General features: G+C 49.3%; 1 protein-coding gene across 2 annotated transcripts in view; it reads right to left on the bottom strand.

The window, feature by feature from the left end:
- Positions 1-21,777, bottom strand: part of PARP14 (poly(ADP-ribose) polymerase family member 14) — a 35,960-nt gene that overhangs the window by 12,665 nt on the left and 1,518 nt on the right. For both annotated transcript variants that reach the window (XR_005780463.1, XM_040439862.1), the window contains exons 3-7: positions 20,053-20,086; positions 10,498-10,707; positions 5,818-6,054; positions 1,167-3,415; positions 209-439 (exon numbers count right to left, since the gene is read on the bottom strand). Coding sequence is in view for 1 of the 2 variants with exons in the window: in XM_040439862.1 (XP_040295796.1) it covers positions 209-439; positions 1,167-3,415; positions 5,818-6,054; positions 10,498-10,707; positions 20,053-20,086 (2,961 nt within the window). In the remaining variant the exon portion in view is untranslated. The remainder of the gene's footprint in view (positions 1-208; positions 440-1,166; positions 3,416-5,817; positions 6,055-10,497; positions 10,708-20,052; positions 20,087-21,777) is intronic.

Genomic DNA, 21,777 nt, shown 5'->3' on the forward strand with positions numbered 1-21,777 from the left:
TGACCTGCGTGCGGATTTTCCTTGTAAATCTCAACCTTTACAGGAAATCTGCAGCAAATCGGCGACATTTCTGCCATGAATTCTGCAACATTTGGTTCATGTGGGATTCCGGCAGATACTCTTCCCGTGTGGACATCCGCTAATCTATACTGATGCCACCTTATAGAAGACGCCATGACTGAATACATGAGTGAGAATGGCCACTTACCTGTTCTGAGAAGCCTTTTCCTCCATCCCAGAAAGGAACGACCACATGGATGACAATGTCACAGGACAAATTGTAGCCCCGAGTCACAAAGATGTGGGCATTAGCCGCTCTGGAGGCCTCATTCTGTAGGGACACTTGAAGCTGGTGTCCTGCCTTCTCATAAAGCGCCTTGGATGCTCCACCGCTGTCCAGGCAGAGGTCCTTCCCAACACTGTTCACAATGACACCTGTCTGATGACACAGACACCATCATCTACACTGCTCTGCTCATACATCATCATCTTCTGATATTTTATAGCACACTCCCATAGTGTAGCGTTCGGCGTTAATATAGGGGCCCCCAGTCCCCTCAATAACCTGCAGGGGGAGCAGTTACTACTTTCTGGAGGACCTGTCTGCACAGTGGCCAATAGGTAATGAGTACTTCTCCTGGGGGCGAGGATGGCAAAGTGCACCCTTGGTGCCAGGTTCCTCCTCAGATTGGTGCTGATGGCTGAGGGTCCCAGCTGCAGGAAAACCTGTGATTAGCTTATTTTGGGGGGGACCGTTGTAACAGAAAAGGAGAGTAAAAAGCAGATCGCCCCTGAACTCAGATTTGGGCAATGAATGCACAGAGAAAATGGTGCAGCGGCTACGTTACACAATATGTATGGCCATGCTGGGAATTGAAGCCTGCAGGTGCTCTGCTGCAATGTGTCAGCGTCTGCTGTGTCCCGCTCTCGTCATAGGGACACGTGTTGCCCTAACATGCAGAGTGTAGCACCTAACAGGTGACTGTGGCCCCGGTGTCCACATCAATGCTCTCATCCTGTCTAGCAGACAATGTGTGGGATGGTGATTGTCATGTAGACCTCTCTGCGTCCACTTACATACAGATGTGGAAATGTCAGCCATTCTACAATGTGGTCCCCACGCTCCAATGACCGCTTTACATGAAGGGTTAAAGAAAGTAACTTACTGTGGCATCTTGAAGGAGTCCTTCCTTGACTTGGACGACCAGGGTTATGTTGCCTATGGATTGGCTTGCAGCTTGCTCTCTGCTGGATGGTGCCGTCACCTCCGTCGCTGAGTTTCTTGGCGAGTTCTGGTCTCCGAACTGTTCCTTGAGAGACTTAGTGAAGGCGGCGATGGTTTCATCTTTGGTGTCCACCAGATTGATGTTGGTCACTGAGCTAGATCTGCCTTTACCTTCCATGTAGTCTTTGATGGCCTCTACAATATTTTGTGCACTTATAGATATAGGAAATCCGAAGATACCAGAGCTGACAGCCGGAATGGCTATGGACCTGTGATTGTACTTGGCAGCCAGTTCTAAACTGCTGGTGATCGCTGTCCGAAGAAGATTCTTACATCGTTGTGATGAACTGGGATTCCATCGTGGCCCCACAGTATGTATGACCTGCTTACAGGGCAGGTTCCCTGCAGCGGTTATCACGGATTCTCCTGGGAACAAGCGACCCTGCTGACGGACTATACGATCACTTTCATCTTGGAGTTGGCGTCCTGCTGCGTTCAGTAACGCCTGCGCCAGACCCCCAATGTGCTTCAGGTCTTCATTGGCTGCATTAACAATGACATCGGCGTGGTGCGAGCACAGGTCTCCTCTGTACACGGAGATGGTCACCCCATGGGGCAGTTGTACTTGGTATTGAGGTGCAGCCCCAGTTGTTTCATTAGGTATCTCATCGTCCTCCTCGTCTTTCTGTAAATGGATGATACATTTGTAATTACTCCTCACCAGTGGCACGTACATCTTCTCATTGGTCAAATAATGTTTCTTGGCTCCTGGTTTATCAATGTGTAAGGTGTCATGAAATATGGAGGACAGGGTCGCCTGCACATGGGAAGCTGCTTCCTCCACGTAACTCTTGGCCCCCGCCAAGTGAATGTGTCTATGCTTCGTTACAACCTTCACATTAATCTGTTTCAGAACTTCCATAAGGTGCCTCTCCTCCATAATGAACTGCATGACTGCAACTGACTTGACCGGGATGTTCTTCTGCACTGGAGTGTTTTTCTCCACAAATTCATGGATTTCTTTGTAGCTCTGGTGTACACTGGAGGCCAATCCTGCGACCACCACATCGTTCTCTGCTCCGGGAGGGAACTCCTCGATTATGACCGTGCACATCTCAGAACAGTGGGACTGGAGAAGATGGGATTGGAGACTTTTCCATTCTGGACTTTGTAGAACATTTTTGTCCTCAATTAGAATTCGCTGACAAATTAATTCTCGGCCAATTTGCTCTTCTGCGTCGGTCAAGTCTTTCTTTGTGTGACCGGTCAGTTTGATTGAGTTTTCTTCAATCTCGATGACAGCATTGATGTTTTGACTTACAAAGAGGACACAAGAGATCTCATCGTTGTCAGCGAACTTCAAGAACTGGAGGACGTGCGGGTTCAGCTGGATGGATTTGGATTTCAGATTCTGTATAACACTGAGTATTTCACACTTGGCTTCAAGAACTTCATCCCGCAGCCCGGTGAGCCGGACGTTGTGTGTGGACGGGTCATACTCCATCTTCATCTCTGGGGCCTCTGCCAGTATCTTCTTCTCCAGACCGCTGCTACATATCACATGATAGAGAGCAGCAGACATCGGTTCTGTCTTTGTCATTTGTTTACTTCTTCTCTCGGCTTTTCTGCTGTTTTCTTCCACCAGTTTCTTGAACGTCTGCTCAATCTTATTAACATCCTTAATCGCACCTGCCAGGAAGACCTTCTCAGCGTCAGCGGTGGGTTTGACCAATACTCCATCATAAGCAGCAGTGGCGATCTGTACCTTGATGTCCTCCCATGCTGAAGGATGCATTTTACATTCTATGACTTTATACCTTGAGATAATAAGTGAGTACGCTGCAGAGACCTTCTCAGTCCACGTGTGGCCAACCTTCGCCATAGTCCTGAGATGTGATGACAGAGAGTTGAGAAAACACAAAGTGATGACAGGGTCTGAGCATTTTAGATCTGGCCATATGATCTCACACATTTTATTGGACAAGTCCTCCTCTATGCTTTCCTTCAGTCTTGTGTCTTTCCATATAAACTCCAATAAGTAAGGACTGATCTGGATCTGGATCGGCAGTGGTTTTGTTACTTGAGGTGTTTTCCTCCCATATAGGATTGTACCCAAGGTGGGGTAGTATCGATACACCGAGATGGCCTTCTTACCAAGGATGTGTTCCCTTTCCACTATGACCTTCACAACTGTAAAAGAAAGACATGGCAATTGTATTAGGTAGATGAGACGGACAGGAGGATCTTCCATAGACCTGTCTATGTTTTATCACAAACATGAGATGTTATGGCTGACCAAAATTGGATTCTTATTTCTTCAGGTACATGCTGGGACCAGTAGTGCGCCATCTAGCTGGGAGTCCTTAGTATCTTGAAGCCTCTGATGATAGTCGGAGGATTCTGTAGACAAGCTACTGGGGATTCTAGAGCTCAGATCTGTTATAGCTGGGGAGAAGGAGGAGGCTGCAGTGTGTGCAGAGAGGAAGAGGAGGAGGAGGCTGCAGTGTGTGCAGAGAGGAAGAGGAGGGGGAGGAGGAGGCTGCAGTGTGTGCAGAGAGGAGGAGGAGGCTGCAGTGTGTGCAGAGAGGAGGAGGAGGCTGCAGTGTGTGCAGAGAGGAAGAGGAGGGGGAGGAGGAGGCTGCAGTGTGTGCAGAGAGGAGGAGGAGGCTGCAGTGTGTGCAGAGAGGAGGAGGAGGCTGCAGTGTGTGCAGAGAGGAGGAGGAGGCTGCAGTGTGTGCAGAGAGGAGGAGGAGGCTGCAGTGTGTGCAGAGAGGAGGAGGAGGCTGCAGTGTGTGCAGAGAGGAGGAGGAGGCTGCAGTGTGTGCAGAGAGGAGGAGGAGGCTGCAGTGTGTGCAGAGGAGGAGGAGGAGGCTGCAGTGTGTGCGGAGGAGGAGGCTGCAGTGTGTGCAGAGGAGGAGGAGGAAGAGGCTGCAGTGTGTGCAGAGAGGAAGAGGAGGAGGCTGCAGTGTGTACAGAGAGGAAGAGGAGAAGGAGGCTGCAGTGTGTGCAGAGAGGAGGAGGAGGCTGCAGTGTGTGCAGAGGAGGAGGAGGCTGAAGTGTGTGAACAGAGGAAGAGGAGGAGGCTGCAGTGTGTGCAGAGAGGAAGAGGAGGAGGAGGCTGCAGAGAGGAAGAGGAGGAGGAGGCTGCAGTGTGTGCAAAGAGGAAGAGGAGGAGGAGGCTGCAGTGTGTGCAAAGAGGAAGAGGAGGAGGCTGCAGCTTGTGCAAAGAGGAAGAGGAGGAGGAGGCTGCAGTGTGTGCAGAGAGGAAGAGGAGGAGGAGGCTGCAGTGTGTGCAGAGAGGAAGAGGAGGCTGCAGTGTGTGCAGAGGAGGAGGAGGCTGAAGTGTGTGAAGAGAGGAAGAGGAGGAGGCTGCAGTGTGTGCAGAGAGGAAGAGGAGGAGGAGGCTGCAGAGAGGAAGAGGAGGAGGAGGCTGCAGAGAGGAAGAGGAGGAAGAGGAGGAGGAGGCTGCAGTGTGTGCAAAGAGGAAGAGGAGGAGGCTGCAGTGTGTGCAAAGAGGAAGAGGAGGAGGAGGCTGCAGCTTGTGCAAAGAGGAAGAGGAGGCTGCAGCGTGTGCAAAGAGGAAGAGGAGGAGGAGGCTGCAGCGTGTGCAAATAGGAAGAGGAGGAGGCTGCAGCGTGTGCAAAGAGGAAGAGGAGGAGGCTGCAGCGTGTGCAAAGAGGAAGAGGAGAAGGAGGCTGCAGCGTGTGCAAAGAGGAAGAGGAGGAGGAGGAGGCTGCAGCGTGTGCAAAGAGGAAGAGGAGGAGGAGGCTGCAGTGTGTGCAAAGAGGAAGAGGAGGAGTAGGCTGCAGTGTGTGCAAAGAGGAAGAGGAGGAGGAGGAGGCTGCAGTGTGTGCAAAGAGGAAGAGGAGGAGGAGGAGGCTGCAGTGTGTGCAAAGAGGAAGAGGAGGAGGAGGAGGCTGCAGTGTGTGCAAAGAGGAGGAGGAGGCTGCAGTGTGTGCAAAGAGGAGGAGGAGGATGCAGTGTGTGCAGAGAGGAGGACTATGATTGACTCTGAGTGGACTGAGACAAGGTAATCTGTTTTTGTTACCAGCGGCTGCTGTTGGGGTGATCAATGGCTTTTGTTTCCTCTTCCAAGTAACACCATTGATAAATAAGAAGTGGAGTTCTGCTGTGAGGGGAGTAAAGAAAGTTCTGCACTAAACCCTTCACCTCCCTACAAGCAAGGCAGATCTGAAGTTGTCAGGCTTCATTAGTGAGGTGAAGTACAAGTACTGAGGTGGACTCCTCTTCCTCGAGGTTACGCATATCCTCTGACCTACAGCCTGCAACGGAGACGATGGAAACAATGGGGGAATATGATTAGGGTGATAGATGGGATGTTTGGGGGTGGACTCATGGGGTGGGCAGCAGGTGATGGTGTGCACTTGGAGTATGACATCGTATTGTGGACCTGGTATACCAGAAGTTCTCCTGTACATCCTGAACTCCACTAAACTGCATGTGACAGAGTACGACTACAGAGAGGTGACCCTGGAAATCCCATTTGGCATGGGGAGCATATTTCTCCTATACAACAGATGGTGGGGTCCTGCACGCCACATGTGTATCAGCTGCTCGGAGGGGTCACTTACCATGTGCATCATAGAAGGTGACCAGCGCCGCCTCTTCCTCAGGGATCATCACTGCCTCTTCTACCTGACCTCCCCCAATCTTTGGGTTCTCGAAGTAGAGGATGATAAGGTCTTCTTCTGTTCTTGGGGGTAACCCTTCAGCCCTGATGCTTCTCGTCTCCTCTAGAGGCTTCGCTCTCAGTTTTTTCTGAATTACTTTGTGGTTTGCGCAGAAATTTTGGATAAAACTCAAGACGTCTGATGGAAGAGAAACAACAGATTGTGGCTCAGTAATTACCAATGCTGGAAAATGAGATGACCCTGGGCCCCTGGCGTCAACTGTGTGCAGTGCAATAAAATGTGTGGGGCCACATCCTAAGATAACACATGGATACCAGTAAATGAGAAATAAAGTCGCAGGTGGACAACTAATGTGACAAAACAGATGGTGGGGTGAGTATTTAAAAAAACTATTGGAAGTTGATAATACATTAAATATATTCAAGACTTCCATGAAGACCAAGGGACCCCAGTCTGGAAAAGAGGAGTCATTTTTTTTCTTTTGAGGGGATGTTGATTAGAGCAGATTTATGGGGCCACCCTTAAATCTGACCAATGATGGAATGGCACTGGCTGTTGGACATCAGAACCTCCTTGTATGACTCTAGTACATTATCTATGGAGGCATCTCCTCATCTTCCCCAACACAAGAGGAGACAATGAGATCCAATACTTATTCCATCAATATCTGCATAGGACTGGAGGCGGAGCCTTCCAGAGGAGGATGATATCATAGTACAGGGGTGTGGAGGGCTGGAGTCCAAGGAAGCTCATGTGGATAACATGGAGGCCATGGACTGGAGGAGGAAGCAAAACAGACAGTAATAAAGACTCAGGGTTAATGATGGACAGGGACTCTTTACTCTAAGAGCAGCGAGACTATGGACTCTTTACTGTAAGAGCAGCGAGACTATGGACTCTTTACTGTAAGAGCAGTGAGACTATGGACTCTTTACTGTAAGAGCAGTGAGACTATGGACTCTTTACTCTAAGAGCAGCGAGACTGTGGACTCTTTACTCTAAGAGCAGCGAGACTGTGGACTCTTTACTCTAAGAGCAGCGAGACTGTGGACTCTTTACTCTAAGAGCAGCGAGACTGTGGACTCTTTACTCTAAGAGCAGCGAGACTGTGGACTCTTTACTCTAAGAGCAGCGAGACTGTGGACTCTTTACTCTAAGAGCAGCGAGACTGTGGACTCTTTACTCTAAGAGCAGCGAGACTGTGGACTCTTTACTCTAAGAGCAGCGAGACTGTGGACTCTTTACTCTAAGAGCAGCGAGACTGTGGACTCTTTACTCTAAGAGCAGCGAGACTGTGGACTCTTTACTGTAAGAGCAGCGAGACTGTGGACTCTTTACTGTAAGAGCAGCGAGACTGTGGACTCTTTACTGTAAGAGCAGCGAGGCTGTGGACTCTTTACTGTAAGAGCAGCGAGGCTATGGACTCTTTACTGTAAGAGCAGCGAGGCTATGGACTCTTTACTGTAAGAGCAGCGAGGCTATGGACTCTTTACTGTAAGAGCAGCGAGGCTATGGACTCTTTACTGTAAGAGCAGCGAGGCTATGGACTCTTTACTGTAAGAGCAGCGAGGCTATGGACTCTTTACTGTAAGAGCAGCGAGGCTATGGACTCTTTACTGTAAGAGCAGCGAGGCTATGGACTCTTTACTGTAAGAGCAGCGAGGCTATGGACTCTTTACTGTAAGAGCAGCGAGGCTATGGACTCTTTACTGTAAGAGCAGCGAGGCTATGGACTCTTTACTGTAAGAGCAGCGAGGCTATGGACTCTTTACTGTAAGAGCAGCGAGGCTATGGACTCTTTACTGTAAGAGCAGCGAGGCTATGGACTCTTTACTGTAAGAGCAGCGAGGCTATGGACTCTTTACTGTAAGAGCAGCGAGGCTATGGACTCTTTACTGTAAGAGCAGCGAGGCTATGGACTCTTTACTGTAAGAGCAGCGAGGCTATGGACTCTTTACTGTAAGAGCAGCGAGACTATGGACTCTTTACTGTAAGAGCAGCGAGGCTATGGACTCTTTACTGTAAGAGCAGCGAGACTATGGACTCTTTACTGTAAGAGCAGCGAGACTATGGACTCTTTACTGTAAGAGCAGCGAGACTATGGACTCTTTACTGTAAGAGCAGCGAGACTATGGACTCTTTACTGTAAGAGCAGCGAGACTATGGACTCTTTACTGTAAGAGCAGCGAGACTATGGACTCTTTACTGTAAGAGCAGCGAGACTATGGACTCTTTACTGTAAGAGCAGCGAGACTATGGACTCTTTACTGTAAGAGCAGCGAGACTATGGACTCTTTACTGTAAGAGCAGCGAGACTATGGACTCTTTACTGTAAGAGCAGTGAGACTATGGACTCTTTACTGTAAGAGCAGTGAGACTATGGACTCTTTACTGTAAGAGCAGTGAGACTATGGACTCTTTACTGTAAGAGCAGTGAGACTATGGACTCTTTACTGTAAGAGCAGTGAGACTATGGACTCTTTACTGTAAGAGCAGTGAGACTATGGACTCTTTACTGTAAGAGCAGTGAGACTATGGACTCTTTACTGTAAGAGCAGTGAGACTATGGACTCTTTACTGTAAGAGCAGTGAGACTATGGACTCTTTACTGTAAGAGCAGTGAGACTATGGACTCTTTACTGTAAGAGCAGTGAGACTATGGACTCTTTACTGTAAGAGCAGTGAGACTATGGACTCTTTACTGTAAGAGCAGTGAGACTATGGACTCTTTACTGTAAGAGCAGTGAGACTATGGACTCTTTACTGTAAGAGCAGTGAGACTATGGACTCTTTACTGTAAGAGCAGTGAGACTATGGACTCTTTACTGTAAGAGCAGTGAGACTATGGACTCTTTACTGTAAGAGCAGTGAGACTATGGACTCTTTACTGTAAGAGCAGTGAGACTATGGACTCTTTACTGTAAGAGCAGTGAGACTATGGACTCTTTACTGTAAGAGCAGTGAGACTATGGACTCTTTACTGTAAGAGCAGTGAGACTATGGACTCTTTACTGTAAGAGCAGTGAGACTATGGACTCTTTCCTGTAAGAGCAGTGAGACTATGGACTCTTTCCTGTAAGAGCAGTGAGACTATGGACTCTTTCCTGTAAGAGCAGTGAGACTATGGACTCTTTCCTGTAAGAGCAGTGAGACTATGGACTCTTTACTGTAAGAGCAGTGAGACTATGGACTCTTTACTGTAAGAGCAGTGAGACTATGGACTCTTTACTGTAAGAGCAGTGAGACTATGGACTCTTTACTGTAAGAGCAGTGAGACTATGGACTCTTTACTGTAAGAGCAGTGAGACTGTGGACTCTTTACTGTAAGAGCAGTGAGACTGTGGACTCTTTACTGTAAGAGCAGTGAGACTGTGGACTCTTTACTGTAAGAGCAGTGAGACTGTGGACTCTTTACTGTAAGAGCAGTGAGACTGTGGACTCTTTACTGTAAGAGCAGTGAGACTGTGGACTCTTTACGGTAAGAGCAGTGAGACTATGGACTCTTTACGGTAAGAGCAGTGAGACTATGGACTCTTTACGGTAAGAGCAGGGAGACTATGGACTCTTTACTGTAAGAGCAGGGAGACTATGGACTCTATACTGTAAGAGCAGTGAGACTATGGACTCTTTACTGTAAGAGCAGTGAGACTATGGACTCTTTACTGTAAGAGCAGTAAGACTATGGACTCTTTACAGTAAGAGCAGTGAGACCATGGACTCTTTACTGTAAGAGCAGTGAGACCATGGACTCTTTACAGTAAGAGCAGTGAGACCATGGACTCTTTACTGTAAGAGCAGTGAGACCATGGACTCTTTACTGTAAGAGCAGTGAGACCATGGACTCTATACTGTAAGAGCAGTGAGACCATGGACTCTATACTGTAAGAGCAGTGAGACTATGGACTCTTTACTGTAAGAGCAGTGAGACTATGGACTCTTTACTGTAAGAGCAGTGAGACTATGGACTCTTTACTGTAAGAGCAGTGAGACTATGGACTCTTTACTGTAAGAGCGGTGAGACTATGGAGGGCTCTGCCAGAGAAGTTCTAGAGCGGCCAGGATGTCTGGATTAGAACAATATCACATTATGGGCGCAGGATTTATGGAGATAGGACATTGATCCTGAGATTTATTCTGATTGCCAGATTCAGGAAGGCAATTTTCCTTTAATATGGGGTAATTGGTGATCACCTCATAGGGTTTTTTGCCACCGATGGTTGGGATGTAGGTTGAACCTGTGTCTTTCATCAATCTTATTGACTATATAAAGAGATATTTATAAGAGATCCAGACAATTTTGGCAGACAGTGCATCATCCTACGTCTTCCTGTCCTCATTTCCTGCTAATCAATTCTCATCTTGATGCCTCTTGAAGCCCACGATGACTTGATGAATAATGGGGACCTAACTGCCAATAGCCTGGACTGGATTACAATAACCAGATCTGGAGGTCTTAGAGTCATCTCCACTGAGGAGCTGTGTAGACTCCACATGATATGGCCGATGACCCAATGGATTTACTACACACACTATATGAGCTCAGGGCTCCCAATGACCTGGACCCACTATGTATTATATATGAGGAGGTGCGAGGTCTACCAGATACAGTCTGAACATTACCAATGTCGCTGGTGAAGGTGATGGCGGCCGAATGGATTTCAGGTATTGTCTCCAAGTAAAATTCGGTGTCATCATTCCTGTCTCTACTGTTCTCTATAAGCAGAGTCAGCATCTCAGCGGAGCAGGAGTCCTGGACGTTCTCAATCAGAACCACATTGGAGAGGAGCTGCTGGGCCTGACCTCCTGCTTCATGCTGTGAGACGTCTGCAGCTGTTAGAAAAACACATATAACATCCATAGGTGACCGCACTTCATATATAATGTACCTCTCACATCAGCTCGAGTCCTGCAGGGGGGGCACACACTCTACCACTGAACATCATTATTGGTGGGAAGGTGGAAAGTGGTGGCAGAAACATGAAAATGATATTAATCATACTCCAGATTAAGCCCCACTGCTCCACCAGGCACGGGCCCCACTGCTCCACCAGGCACGGGCCCCACTGCTCCACCAGGCACGGGCCCCACTGCTCCATCAGGCTCAGCTTTCTTTTTTATGTTAATAAGCAACAGATATACCGTATTGTATAAAAACCTCAGTAGTAATTTCTCATGTATTATGTATTCATATACTGCAGAAGTATCATTTTATATATTTTTTGGAAATTACAAATTTATTTTGTACCGTTATTCTGCTATATATGGGAAACTCCTACTGAGGTTTTTAGCCAGAATATAATCTATTAATTATTAACATTGAGCTCTATAGCTCAGTGGTTGAGGTTTTTGCCTTTAATGGAACTGGTTGTTCGAATCCCAGCAGAAACACAGTAAGAAACAATTGAGGCTAAATAAAATTTAAATACACAGTGTCCCTAAGCATACTGAAACAGAGCAGGGACTCTTAAGCCATATATGGAGTCAGAGCAGGGACTCCCAGAAGCACTGACTCCATATATGGACGCAGAGCAAAGACTCCTAAGCCATATATGGAGTCAGAGCAGAGACTCCCAGAAGCACTGACTCCATATATCGAGTCAGAGCAGGGACTCCTAAGCCGTATATGGAGTCAGAGCAGGGACTCCCAGAAGCACTGACTCCATATATGGACATACAGCAGGGACTCCTAAGCCATATATGGAGTCAGAGCAGGGACTCCCAGAAGCACCGACTCCATATATGGACCTACAGCAGGACTCCTAAGCCATATATGGAGTCAGAGCAGGGACTCCCAGAAGCACTGACTCCATATATGGAGTCAGAGCAGGGACTCCTAAGCCATATATGGAGTCAGAGCAGAGACTCCCAGAAGCACTGACTCCATATATCGAGTCAGAGCAGGGACTCCTAAGCCGTATATGGAGTCAGAGCAGGGACTCCCAGAAGCACTGACTCCATATATGGACATACAGCAGGGACTCCTAAGCCATATATGGAGTCAGAGCAGGGACTCCCAGAAGCACCGACTCCATATATGGACCTACAGCAGGACTCCTAAGCCATATATGGAGTCAGAGCAGGGACTCCCAGAAGCACTGACTCCATATATGGAGTCAGAGCAGGGACTCCTAAGCCATATATGGAGTCAGAGCAGGGACTCCCAGAAGCACTGGCTCCATATATGGAGTCAGAGCAGGGACTCCTAAGCCATATATGGAGTCAGAGCAGGGACTCCCAGAAGCACTGACTCCATATATGGACACACAGCAGGGACTCCTAAGCCATATATGGAGTCAGGCAGCTGAGGTGTCAGCTTGTACGATGAACTGACGGGAGAAGTCGGGAGCTTGAAGGACAGGAGCGCTAGCCAGCGCTTCCTTCAAGGCGCGAAACACCACTTCTAGTTTTGGGTTCCACGTGACCTTGTTGGGCTGTTTTTTACCCGTTGTATCAGTCAGTGGTTTAGCCAGAGTACTATAGGACGGAACAAACTTCCTATAGTATCCTGCCGTTCCCAGAAAAGTATTTGTTTTTTGGTGGTAGGCTGCGGCCATGCCACAATGGCATCGACCTTCCCTATCTGAGGTTTCAGGGTCTGGCTGCCTACTCTGTGTCTGAGGTACTGAACCTCCGTCATGGCGATCTGACATTCGTTGGGCTTAACGGTCAGATTGGCAGCGGACAGTCTTCCCAATACCTGTGACAAATGGTCAAGGTGATCTTCCCAGTTTGGACTGAATACAGCCATGTCATCCAGGTAGGCTACTGCGTAACCTTGCGTTCCATCCAGCAGTTCATTCATGGCCCGCTGAAAGGTGGCGGGCGCATTCTTCATCCCAAAGGGCATACGAGTAAACTCAGAGGCCAAAGGGGTGATGAATGCGGACTTCGCTCTCGCCTCTCGCGCAAGCGGAATCTGCTAGTACCCACGGCTCAAGTCCATGATTGTCAGATAGCCGGCGGACGCCAGCTGATCCAGCAATTCATCAATTCGAGGCATGGGATACGCATCGGTTGTGGTGATGTCATTCAGTCTCCGATAGTCGACAAAGAACCGGGTCGTCTTGTCCTTTTTGGGGACTAAAATAACTGGAGCGGCCTATGGGCTAGCGGATTTCTGGGTGACTCCTAACTGCAGCATTTCCTCAATTTCTCGCTTGATCTCAGCCTGCACTTCGGGTGAGGTGCAATAGGGGCCCTGCCGTAAGGGCTGGTGGGTCCCTGTGTCAACTCGGTGAGCTGCTAGGTTGGTTTGGCCAGGAAGTCCTGAGAATGTGGCGCTGTGCGCACTCAGTTGCTGGGGGTACGAGAGGTGGGGGTTGATGTTCCAATGTTCATGTGGAACAGTTTCTGTCACTTACCCCCCAGACTCACAAGGTAAGTGACTGGGTTCACCTGTTGTTTCAGAATGGTGTATGGCCCTTCCCAGGCAGCCTGCAATTTGTTCTGCCTGACAGAGAGTAGGCCTGTGCCTTTGAGAGGTTTTTCGGCATCATGGCCATGAGGGACTCCATCTTGTCACAAAATTTTAGGACATATTGAACCACAGAGACTTCTGAGCTTTTCCCTCATTTGCTTTAACATTCTGTTGAATCTTTCGTACAAACCGTTGGTTTGGGGGTGGTATGGGCTGGAAGTGGTGTGCTTGATTTGCATCCTCTCACAGAGGGCTTCCATTAGCTCAGACATGAAGCAGGAGCCCTGATCAGAGATCATCTCGGCGGGGAACCCCACACGAGAGAAAATCCTGATTAAGGCGTCTGCCACCGTGGCAGACCTAAGCGAAGACAGTGCTACCGCCTCTGGATAACGGGTGGCATAGTCCACGACTGTTAAGATGTAGCGCTTTCCAGGACTGCTAGGAATGGGGAGGGGACCAATGATATCCACTGCCACCCTCTGGAAGGGCTCTGATCACCGGCAGTGGCTGCAAAGGAGCTTTGCGGGTACTCCCAGCCTTCTTAACCCTCTGGCAAGTGGTACATGATCGGCAGTAATTGGTTATATCCTTTCCCATCGTGGGCCAGTAAAAATGGTTCTGAACACATTTGTGGGTCTTTCTGATACGTAAATGTCCTGCTAGTGGAATGTTGTGGGCTGCTTTGAGTACCTGTGCCCGAAATTCCCTAGGGACTACCAGCTGTCTCGTGTTCTCACCTGCGTCACCTTTTGTAGATGGTACAGCTTCGCAGTACAGTCGGTCGTTCTCCCAATAGACTTTATATGGAGTGCCCTCGCCTGGAGGCTGGCCGGCTCGAGCCCGAAGCGTCTCCAGACTGGGGTCACTCCTCAAGGCCTGCACGAATGCAGCGCCACAGGTCTCCTCCAGCTGACCAGTGACGTATGGAGTCAGCTGCGGAGAGTTACCTTCAATGCTGGGGTCAGATGCGGCTAGACGGACGGTTGGTTCTGTCCCCGCAGCCCCATCTGAGCCCAGGTTACTGGCGACACTGGAAACGTCTGCCAGCGCAGTTACACAATACATGACAAGGTATTTCTTGCATTATTGTCATCTGCCTGAAGGTCAGAATCGCCCGAGGGGGTCTCTTCGGTCAGCTCTGAGTTCAGGCGGCTGGCCATAGCCCGTGTAATGGCCAGGACAGGTACAGCATCATGTATATCACCATGGTTAACACTGACACATGCATTCTGATCTGCAATGACAGGTGCAGAAATAGGCAGAGGACATTCAGTTGCTTGCACACTTAAATCTGATACCTCCCGCCTAGATGCGTTGGGTACGGTAGAAATAGCAGGTAAAGTGTCCCCCGTCTCCCTGTTTCCCCAAAGGGTTGTACAGTACCTGGTTTTGGTCAGGGAGGCCTGCATGGATCTCCTGCGTGTCCGCAGTGTACTCGTAACGGCAAACAAGGGTGCCCAAATCAGTGCCAAGCACGGTGGCGACAGGAATATCATCCAGGACCCCAACAACCCGCTTTTAATGTCCCATTCCCCAATCAATGGTGACTTGGGCTTGGGCAACATGAGTGCGAGTGCCGCCAACTCCGGTCAGAGTGAGGTACTTTCCTGGAAGGATATCCTTTTCCGTAACAAGATGTGAACGGACCAAGGTGACATCTGCACCAGACATCAGAATCCAATGACAGTCTGGCCGTTCACAGTGACGGACTGGTGATTCTGGGATCCACCGACCAACAATACAGCAGATGAGGTACGGGTGGAGGCGTTGGCCCCCTTAGGGCTTGGCATCGTTGCGGTGCTAGCTGCCTGGCTAGGAGGTTGGGCCAGCTTCTCTGTGTAACAGGTTTGCTTGGTGTGACCGGGCCTGCGACACCGCTCACACCAGGGCCTGGTTGTCTCATGGTTCACAGGGCCAGCAGGCCTGCCTTCTCTCCAGTTCTGGGACATGGCTCTGTCCTTGTCAGATACTGGAGTTCTGCGGCTGTCAGGTACCAGGGTTTTGCGGATGTCTGGTACCATAGGCCTGTGAGCGTCCGCCACCACAGGTTTGCCAATGTCCGGCACCCGGGTTGCGACAAACAAGTCTGCCAGCTCAGCGGCTTCTTTGGCAGACTGGGGCTTGCGCTCCAGCACAAACTGTCTCACAACCGTAGGGCATACAGCGAGGAGCTGGTCATTGATCAAATCCTCGAGGTTAGCGCAAGTCTTTTCCTTAAGGGTTCGAGTCCATTGGCGGAATGTGGTGCATAAGCGGCTAGCCACATCCACGTAGGAATCTGTGGACCCTTTCTGGACGGCACAGAACCTTCTCCGGTTAACCTCAGGGGTTAACTGGAACTTAGCGATTATGGCATCCTTGATAGTCTGATAATCACAGTCTTGGTCTGTGGGTAGCTCCGCAAAAGCATCCAGCGCTTTACCAGTCAGCTGAGGCGTCAGGTGTAGAGCCCACTGATCCTCACGGATGCAGAACTGGTGGCACGCGCTCTCAAATGAGCGTAAATATGTCAATGTCCCCGTTTTTCCTTGCTTTGGGGACCACGGGTAGAGGTATGCCCCCTGCAGCAGGAGTGTTAGGAGAGGACGAGCACTCGGCCTGTCTCACTTGGGCCAGTTCTAGTGCACGCTGGTGTTCTCTCTGAAGCTGGAACTGCTGCTGCCGCTCCTCTATTTGCTGCTGTATCTCTTCTCTTTCGAGCTGCATCTCCAGGTAAAAACGTAAATCCGCACCAGTCAGGCCCGGTAACAACTGCTGGCTCCTAGGGCCCAAGGCAGTGAAGTTCAGTCCAGAGCTGCTTGTTCCTTGCTGAGGGTTAGCAGGAGCGGTGGACATGCTGTTCTCCCGGGTACCTGCATCACCCGGAGCTGAAGTGGCAACATCAGCACTCCCATAGCTGGCGGTGCTGGGTGACGTTGAACGAAGGGGCAGCGAAGCCTCCTGCGTGGGATTGGAATCCTCCATCGCTTGGCCGTCTCTCTCCGTCAAAGCTTTGATCAGCTGTGATAGATTTTTGTTTAGAATGGCAATGCCTTGCGACTCACATAAGGCTCGTAAGTCGGCGGCAGACCAACTTAGGTAATTTGGAACTGAATCAGACATTCAGAAGAGAAGAGTAAAAGAATAGGATATAGCACAGAAAAGGTGGGAAAATGTAAACCAATCTATCCGCTATCAATGTGGACCGTTTTTGCGCCCAGAACTCAAGTTCCGCAGGACAGGATACTAAGTAACCGCTCTCCTATTGTTCTGATTGCACAAAAAGCTGCACTTGTAAACTCTTTGTGCTCTGATCTCCCACTAGCTGCCAACCAATGTGACAACCCCCTGCCAATCCCTTCGTACTATGCCACAGTTGCCATACAGGTCTCGTCCACTAGAGACTTCTGGAGGCGAATCCACTGGTTTAAGATTGGTTGGTGTGCCCACACATGATACAATCGCGACTGTATGTACAATCGGTAAAATAAAATCATTGATTTTGCGCGGGAAACCAACTTAATTTGCTGCCACCAATCTTCGTAGTGAATCGGGGCAAAGAGACCCCCGGCTAGCGAATCCTAAAGGGAAGAAACGGTTATTTGCAGCCCAGCTAACCAATCAGCAATGTATAGAAATCAGACAATGCGGTAGTACGTCTCCTCCGAGGACAGAGCTCTCAGCATAGACCCGATAATCAGGGAACAAGGGCAGAACTGGAACCATTAAATAGTTAGTTTTATTATAAAAACTACACACAGAAATCTACATTATAACTGACAGGTAAATCTACCGGCCGGCCGAACAGATTGATTGGATAGAAATACGTAAGAGATTAAAGGGAACAGAATGTCTGTAAGTTCAGAATTACCGCGGTAGAGTCCAGTAAAAGATAAAGTCTTTGTAAGGAATAATCCAAGATGGCGGGTGCCCGTGTCCAGCGGGCGGTCGTGATGTTATTTGACGTCAGATGGTAGATGAAGGACTCCGACCTGAGTGGGTCGCTGTGTTTTACCCCCTCTGTAGCTGGTAGTGGCTGTGACACGTACAAGTCCAGCCTTGGGTAATTGGAACAGGGGGCAGTTCTTGCCCCAGATAGAGAAAATCTGTCAGAATCTTTGCTTTGCCAGTTTCTCCGTACCCGTAGGTCAAAGTAAGAAATACAATTCATATTTATAATCAGTAGAACTTTACGCATCATCTGATACCAAATATGACTGGAAGACAATACCGTGTGCTTGAGAACCTTTATATCTTGAAGCGGAAATCTCCAATTTGCTTGCGGATTTCACACGAGTTTTCCACGCGGGTGCAATGTGTGATGTGAACGCATTGCACCCGCACTGAATCCGGTCCCATTCATTTCTATGGGGCTGTGCACATGAGCAGTGATTTTCACGCATCACTTGTGCATTGCGTGAAAATCGCAGCATGCTCTATATTCTGCGTTTTTCAAGCAACGCAGGCCCCATAGAAGTGAATAGGGGCGCGTGAAAATCGCAAGCAAGTGCGGATGCGGTGCGATTTTCACGCATGGTTGCTAGGTGACGATCGGGCTGGGGACCCGATCTGTATTATTTTCCCTTATAACATGGTTATAAGGGAAAATAATAGCATTCTGAATGCAGAATGCAAAGTAAAATAGTGATGGAGGGGTTAAAAATAAAAAAAAATTTACTCACCGAGTCCACTTGATCGCGTAGTTGTGGATCTCTGTCTTCTTCTGTAATGTTGAGCTGCCGGCTAAGGACCTGTGGTGACGTGATGAACCATGTGATTGGACCATGTGATTAGCACAGTGACGTCACCACAGGTCTTTTGCCAGGTCCTGAAGATAGAGACCGGCAGCTATGGAGCAGGTAAGTTAACTTTTTTTTTTAACCCCTTCATCCCTAATTTACTTTGCATTCTGTATTAGGAATGCTATTATTTTCCCGTGTAACCATGTTATAAGGGAAAATAATAAAATCTACACAACACCGATCCCAAACCTGAATTTCAGTGATGAAGTCCGGGTTTGGGTCTGGGTACCAAACATAGCGATCTTTCTCACGCGCGTGCAAAACGCATTAAAACGCTTTGCACTCGCGCGGAAAAATAGCGCATTTTACCGCAACGCACCCACATCTTATCGGGCCCTCACACGCCATGCTCGTGTGAAAGAGGCCTTAGAATAACCTCAACCCTTTTGGAAGAGATTGTTCATTCCGTATTTTCCTAACCCATGAAATATGAGGAAAATATGGAAAAAATATGAAATCTATGGATTGAAGGTGACTTTCAGGTCATCTTCCTTCTTGTACCAACCGGCTGTGTGATAAGGATCTGTCCTTCTCTGAAGTCTCTGACCAGGCTTAGGGTGTTAGGACCCTGCTGTGCTGGGGCCGCTCAGACTAGATAGAGGGCACTTTTATTGGTTTTGTCAAGACAATATCAGATTGATGGATGTTTAACCCGGCAGGGGGTCAGGAAGAATCTTTGGCAAAGGATTTGCTAATTTACCTCTGCTCTGTGAGCTGTAACAGAGTTTTAACTCTTTGTGTGAATGAGAGGGCTCTTGTGATTTTTGTAATTTTAAAACAGGATGCATTTGCGATTTATTCGTATTGCCGAGATCACGAAGCATCACAACTCCTAAGTCATATATGGAGTCAGAGCAGGGACTCCCAGAAGCACCGACTCCATACATGGACATACAGCAGGGACTCCTAGGCCATACATGGACACACAGCAGGGACTCCCAGAAGCACTGACTCCATATATGGACATACAGCAGGACTCCTAAGCCATATATGGAGTCAGAGCAGGGACTCCTAAGCCATATATGGAGTCACAGCAGGGACTCCTAAGCCATATATGGAGTCACAGCAGGGACTCCCAGAAGCACTGACTCCATATATGGACATACAGCAGGGACTCCTAGGCCATATATGGTGAGCAGGTACTCCCAGAAGCACTGACTCCATATATGGACACAGCAGGGACTCCTAAGCCATATATGGAGTCAGAGCAGGGACTCCTAAGCCATATATGGAGTCAGAGCAGGGACTCCCAGAAGCACTGACTCCATATATGGACACACAGCAGGGACTCCCAGAAGCACTGACTCCATATATGGACACACAGCAGGGACTCCTAAGCCATATATGGAGTCAGAGCAGGGACTCCTAAGCCATATATGGAGTCAGAGCAGGGACTCCCAGAAGCACTGACTCCATATATGGACACACAGCAGGGACTCCTAGGCCATATATGGAGTCAGAGCAGGGACTCCCAGAAGCACTGACTCCATATATGGACACACAGCAGGGACTCCTAGGCCATATATGGACATACAGCAGGGAGTCCTAAGCCATATATGGAGTCAGAGCAGGGACTCCCAGAAGCACTGACTCCATATATGGACACACAGCAGGGACTCCCAGAAGCACTGACTCCATATATGGACACACAGCAGGGACTCCCAGAAGCACTGACTCCATATATGGAGAGCAGGGACTCCTGAGGTCCCCCAACGCGCTGCTGTGCTCTGTTCCTTCCACTTTCTCATTCTGCTGCTTAGAAGCTCGAAGTTGTCTGACAAAATTACCGGACATTATTATTATTGCCAGTAGAAAAAAAATGGTTCCAGCAATTAAGAAAAATACCGTCCTGGCCTGTGGAATACAAGCCAGGGGGCAACCCTAGCCGGGGGCCCCACTGCTACATCGGGCCAGCACCCCACGGTTACATCAGTCCGGGGCCCCACATCTGCAGCCGCTGTAGTAATGGATTACCTGGATTTGGGATCGGCTCACTCCTTCCTGGTTTCTGGAAAAAAAGAAAAAAGGACAGTGATGATGAGAGCGTAGGAGATAGTCACCAGGGTCAGGTACAGTAAAGGGTTAATAAAGACGCCATCATCCTCATCCATTATAACTATAATTAACTGTGTCCTGTCCAGGAATGTCTGCGTTATAGAAACGATGGTGGCAGTCAGTGGTGTAACTAGAACGGACTGGACCCCACAGTAAATTTTAGAACGGGCCCCCTCCCAGCAACCCTCAGTTCTGCGACTAAGTAAGAAGGCTCTCAGACCGGGCCCGGCAGCCGCTCCGTCCGTTTCCTACACATATAAACTGCATATACTGTCACCGCGTACACTGTCACCCCGTACACTGTCACCGCGTACACTGTCACCCCGTACACTGTCACCCCGTACACCGTCACCGCGTACACCGTCACCGCGTACACCGTCACCGCGTACACCGTCACCGCGTACACCGTCACCCCGTACACCGTCACCCCGTACACCGCCACCCCGTACACTGCAACCCCGTACACTGCCACCCCGTACACTGCCACCGCGTACACTGTCACCCCGTACACTGTCACCGCGTACACTGTCACCCCGTACACTGCCACCCCGTACACTGTCACCGCGTATACTGTTTAAATGGTTGAACGTTGACTTATCGAACAGCTGCCTTACATCCGGTGGCATCAGAGGCGGAGCTTAAGAGCTCATTTGCATCCCTTTCTTCGCTGTATATACCGTCACTAGAGATGAGCGAATTTCATATTTTGAAAATTCGTTCACGCTTCATTTGGTGGTAAAAGCAGAATTGCGTTATGGATTCCGTTACCAGGGACCATAACGCAATTCTATGACGGAATGCCTTTAGAGGCTTTTCGTTATTCATTCCATCATAATAGAAGTCTATGGGCTGCAAAACGGAGAGTCCTCCCCCCCTGGTCCCGACTCCTCCCCCCTGGTCCCGACTCCTCCCCCCTGGTCCCGACTCCTCCCCCCTGGTCCCGACTCCTCCCCCCCTGGTCCCGAGTCCTCCTCCCCTGGTCCCGAGTCCTCCTCCCCTGGTCCCGAGTCCTCCTCCCCTGGTCCCGAGTCCTCCTCCCCTGGTCCCGAGTCCTCCTCCCCTGGTCCCGAGTCCTCCTCCCCTGGTCCCGAGTCCTCCTCCCCTGGTCCCGAGTCCTCCTCCCCCTGGTCCTGAGTCGTCGTCCCCCCTTGGTCCCGAGTCCTCCTCCCCTGGTCCCGAGTCCTCCTCCCCCTGGTCCCGACCCCTCTGTTAAAAGGACCTTAATATGTATAGCTTGGAAGAAAGACGAGACAGAGGGGAGATGAGAGAAACTGCTAAATACATAAAGGGAATCAACAAGGTGAAAGAGGAGAGAAGATTTACAAGAAGAAAAACTGCTACAAGAGGACATAGTGTTAAATTAGAGGGGCAAAGGGTTAACAGTGATATCAGGAAGTATTACTTTACTGAGAGAGTAGTGGATGCATGGAATAGCCTTCCTGCAGAAGTGGTAGCTGCAGATACAGTGAAGGAGGTTAAGCATGCATGGGATAGGCATAAGGCTATCCTTCATATAAGATAGGGCCGGGGGCTATCCATAGTATTCAGTATATTGGGCAGACTAGATGGGCCAAATGGTTCTTATCTGCCGACACATTCTGTCCACATAACAGTGTCATATACTGGTTAAATAAGAATGCTGCA

Source organism: Bufo bufo, chromosome 7 (genome assembly GCF_905171765.1).
Source record: "Bufo bufo chromosome 7, aBufBuf1.1, whole genome shotgun sequence".
Classification (NCBI taxonomy): domain Eukaryota; kingdom Metazoa; phylum Chordata; class Amphibia; order Anura; family Bufonidae; genus Bufo; species Bufo bufo.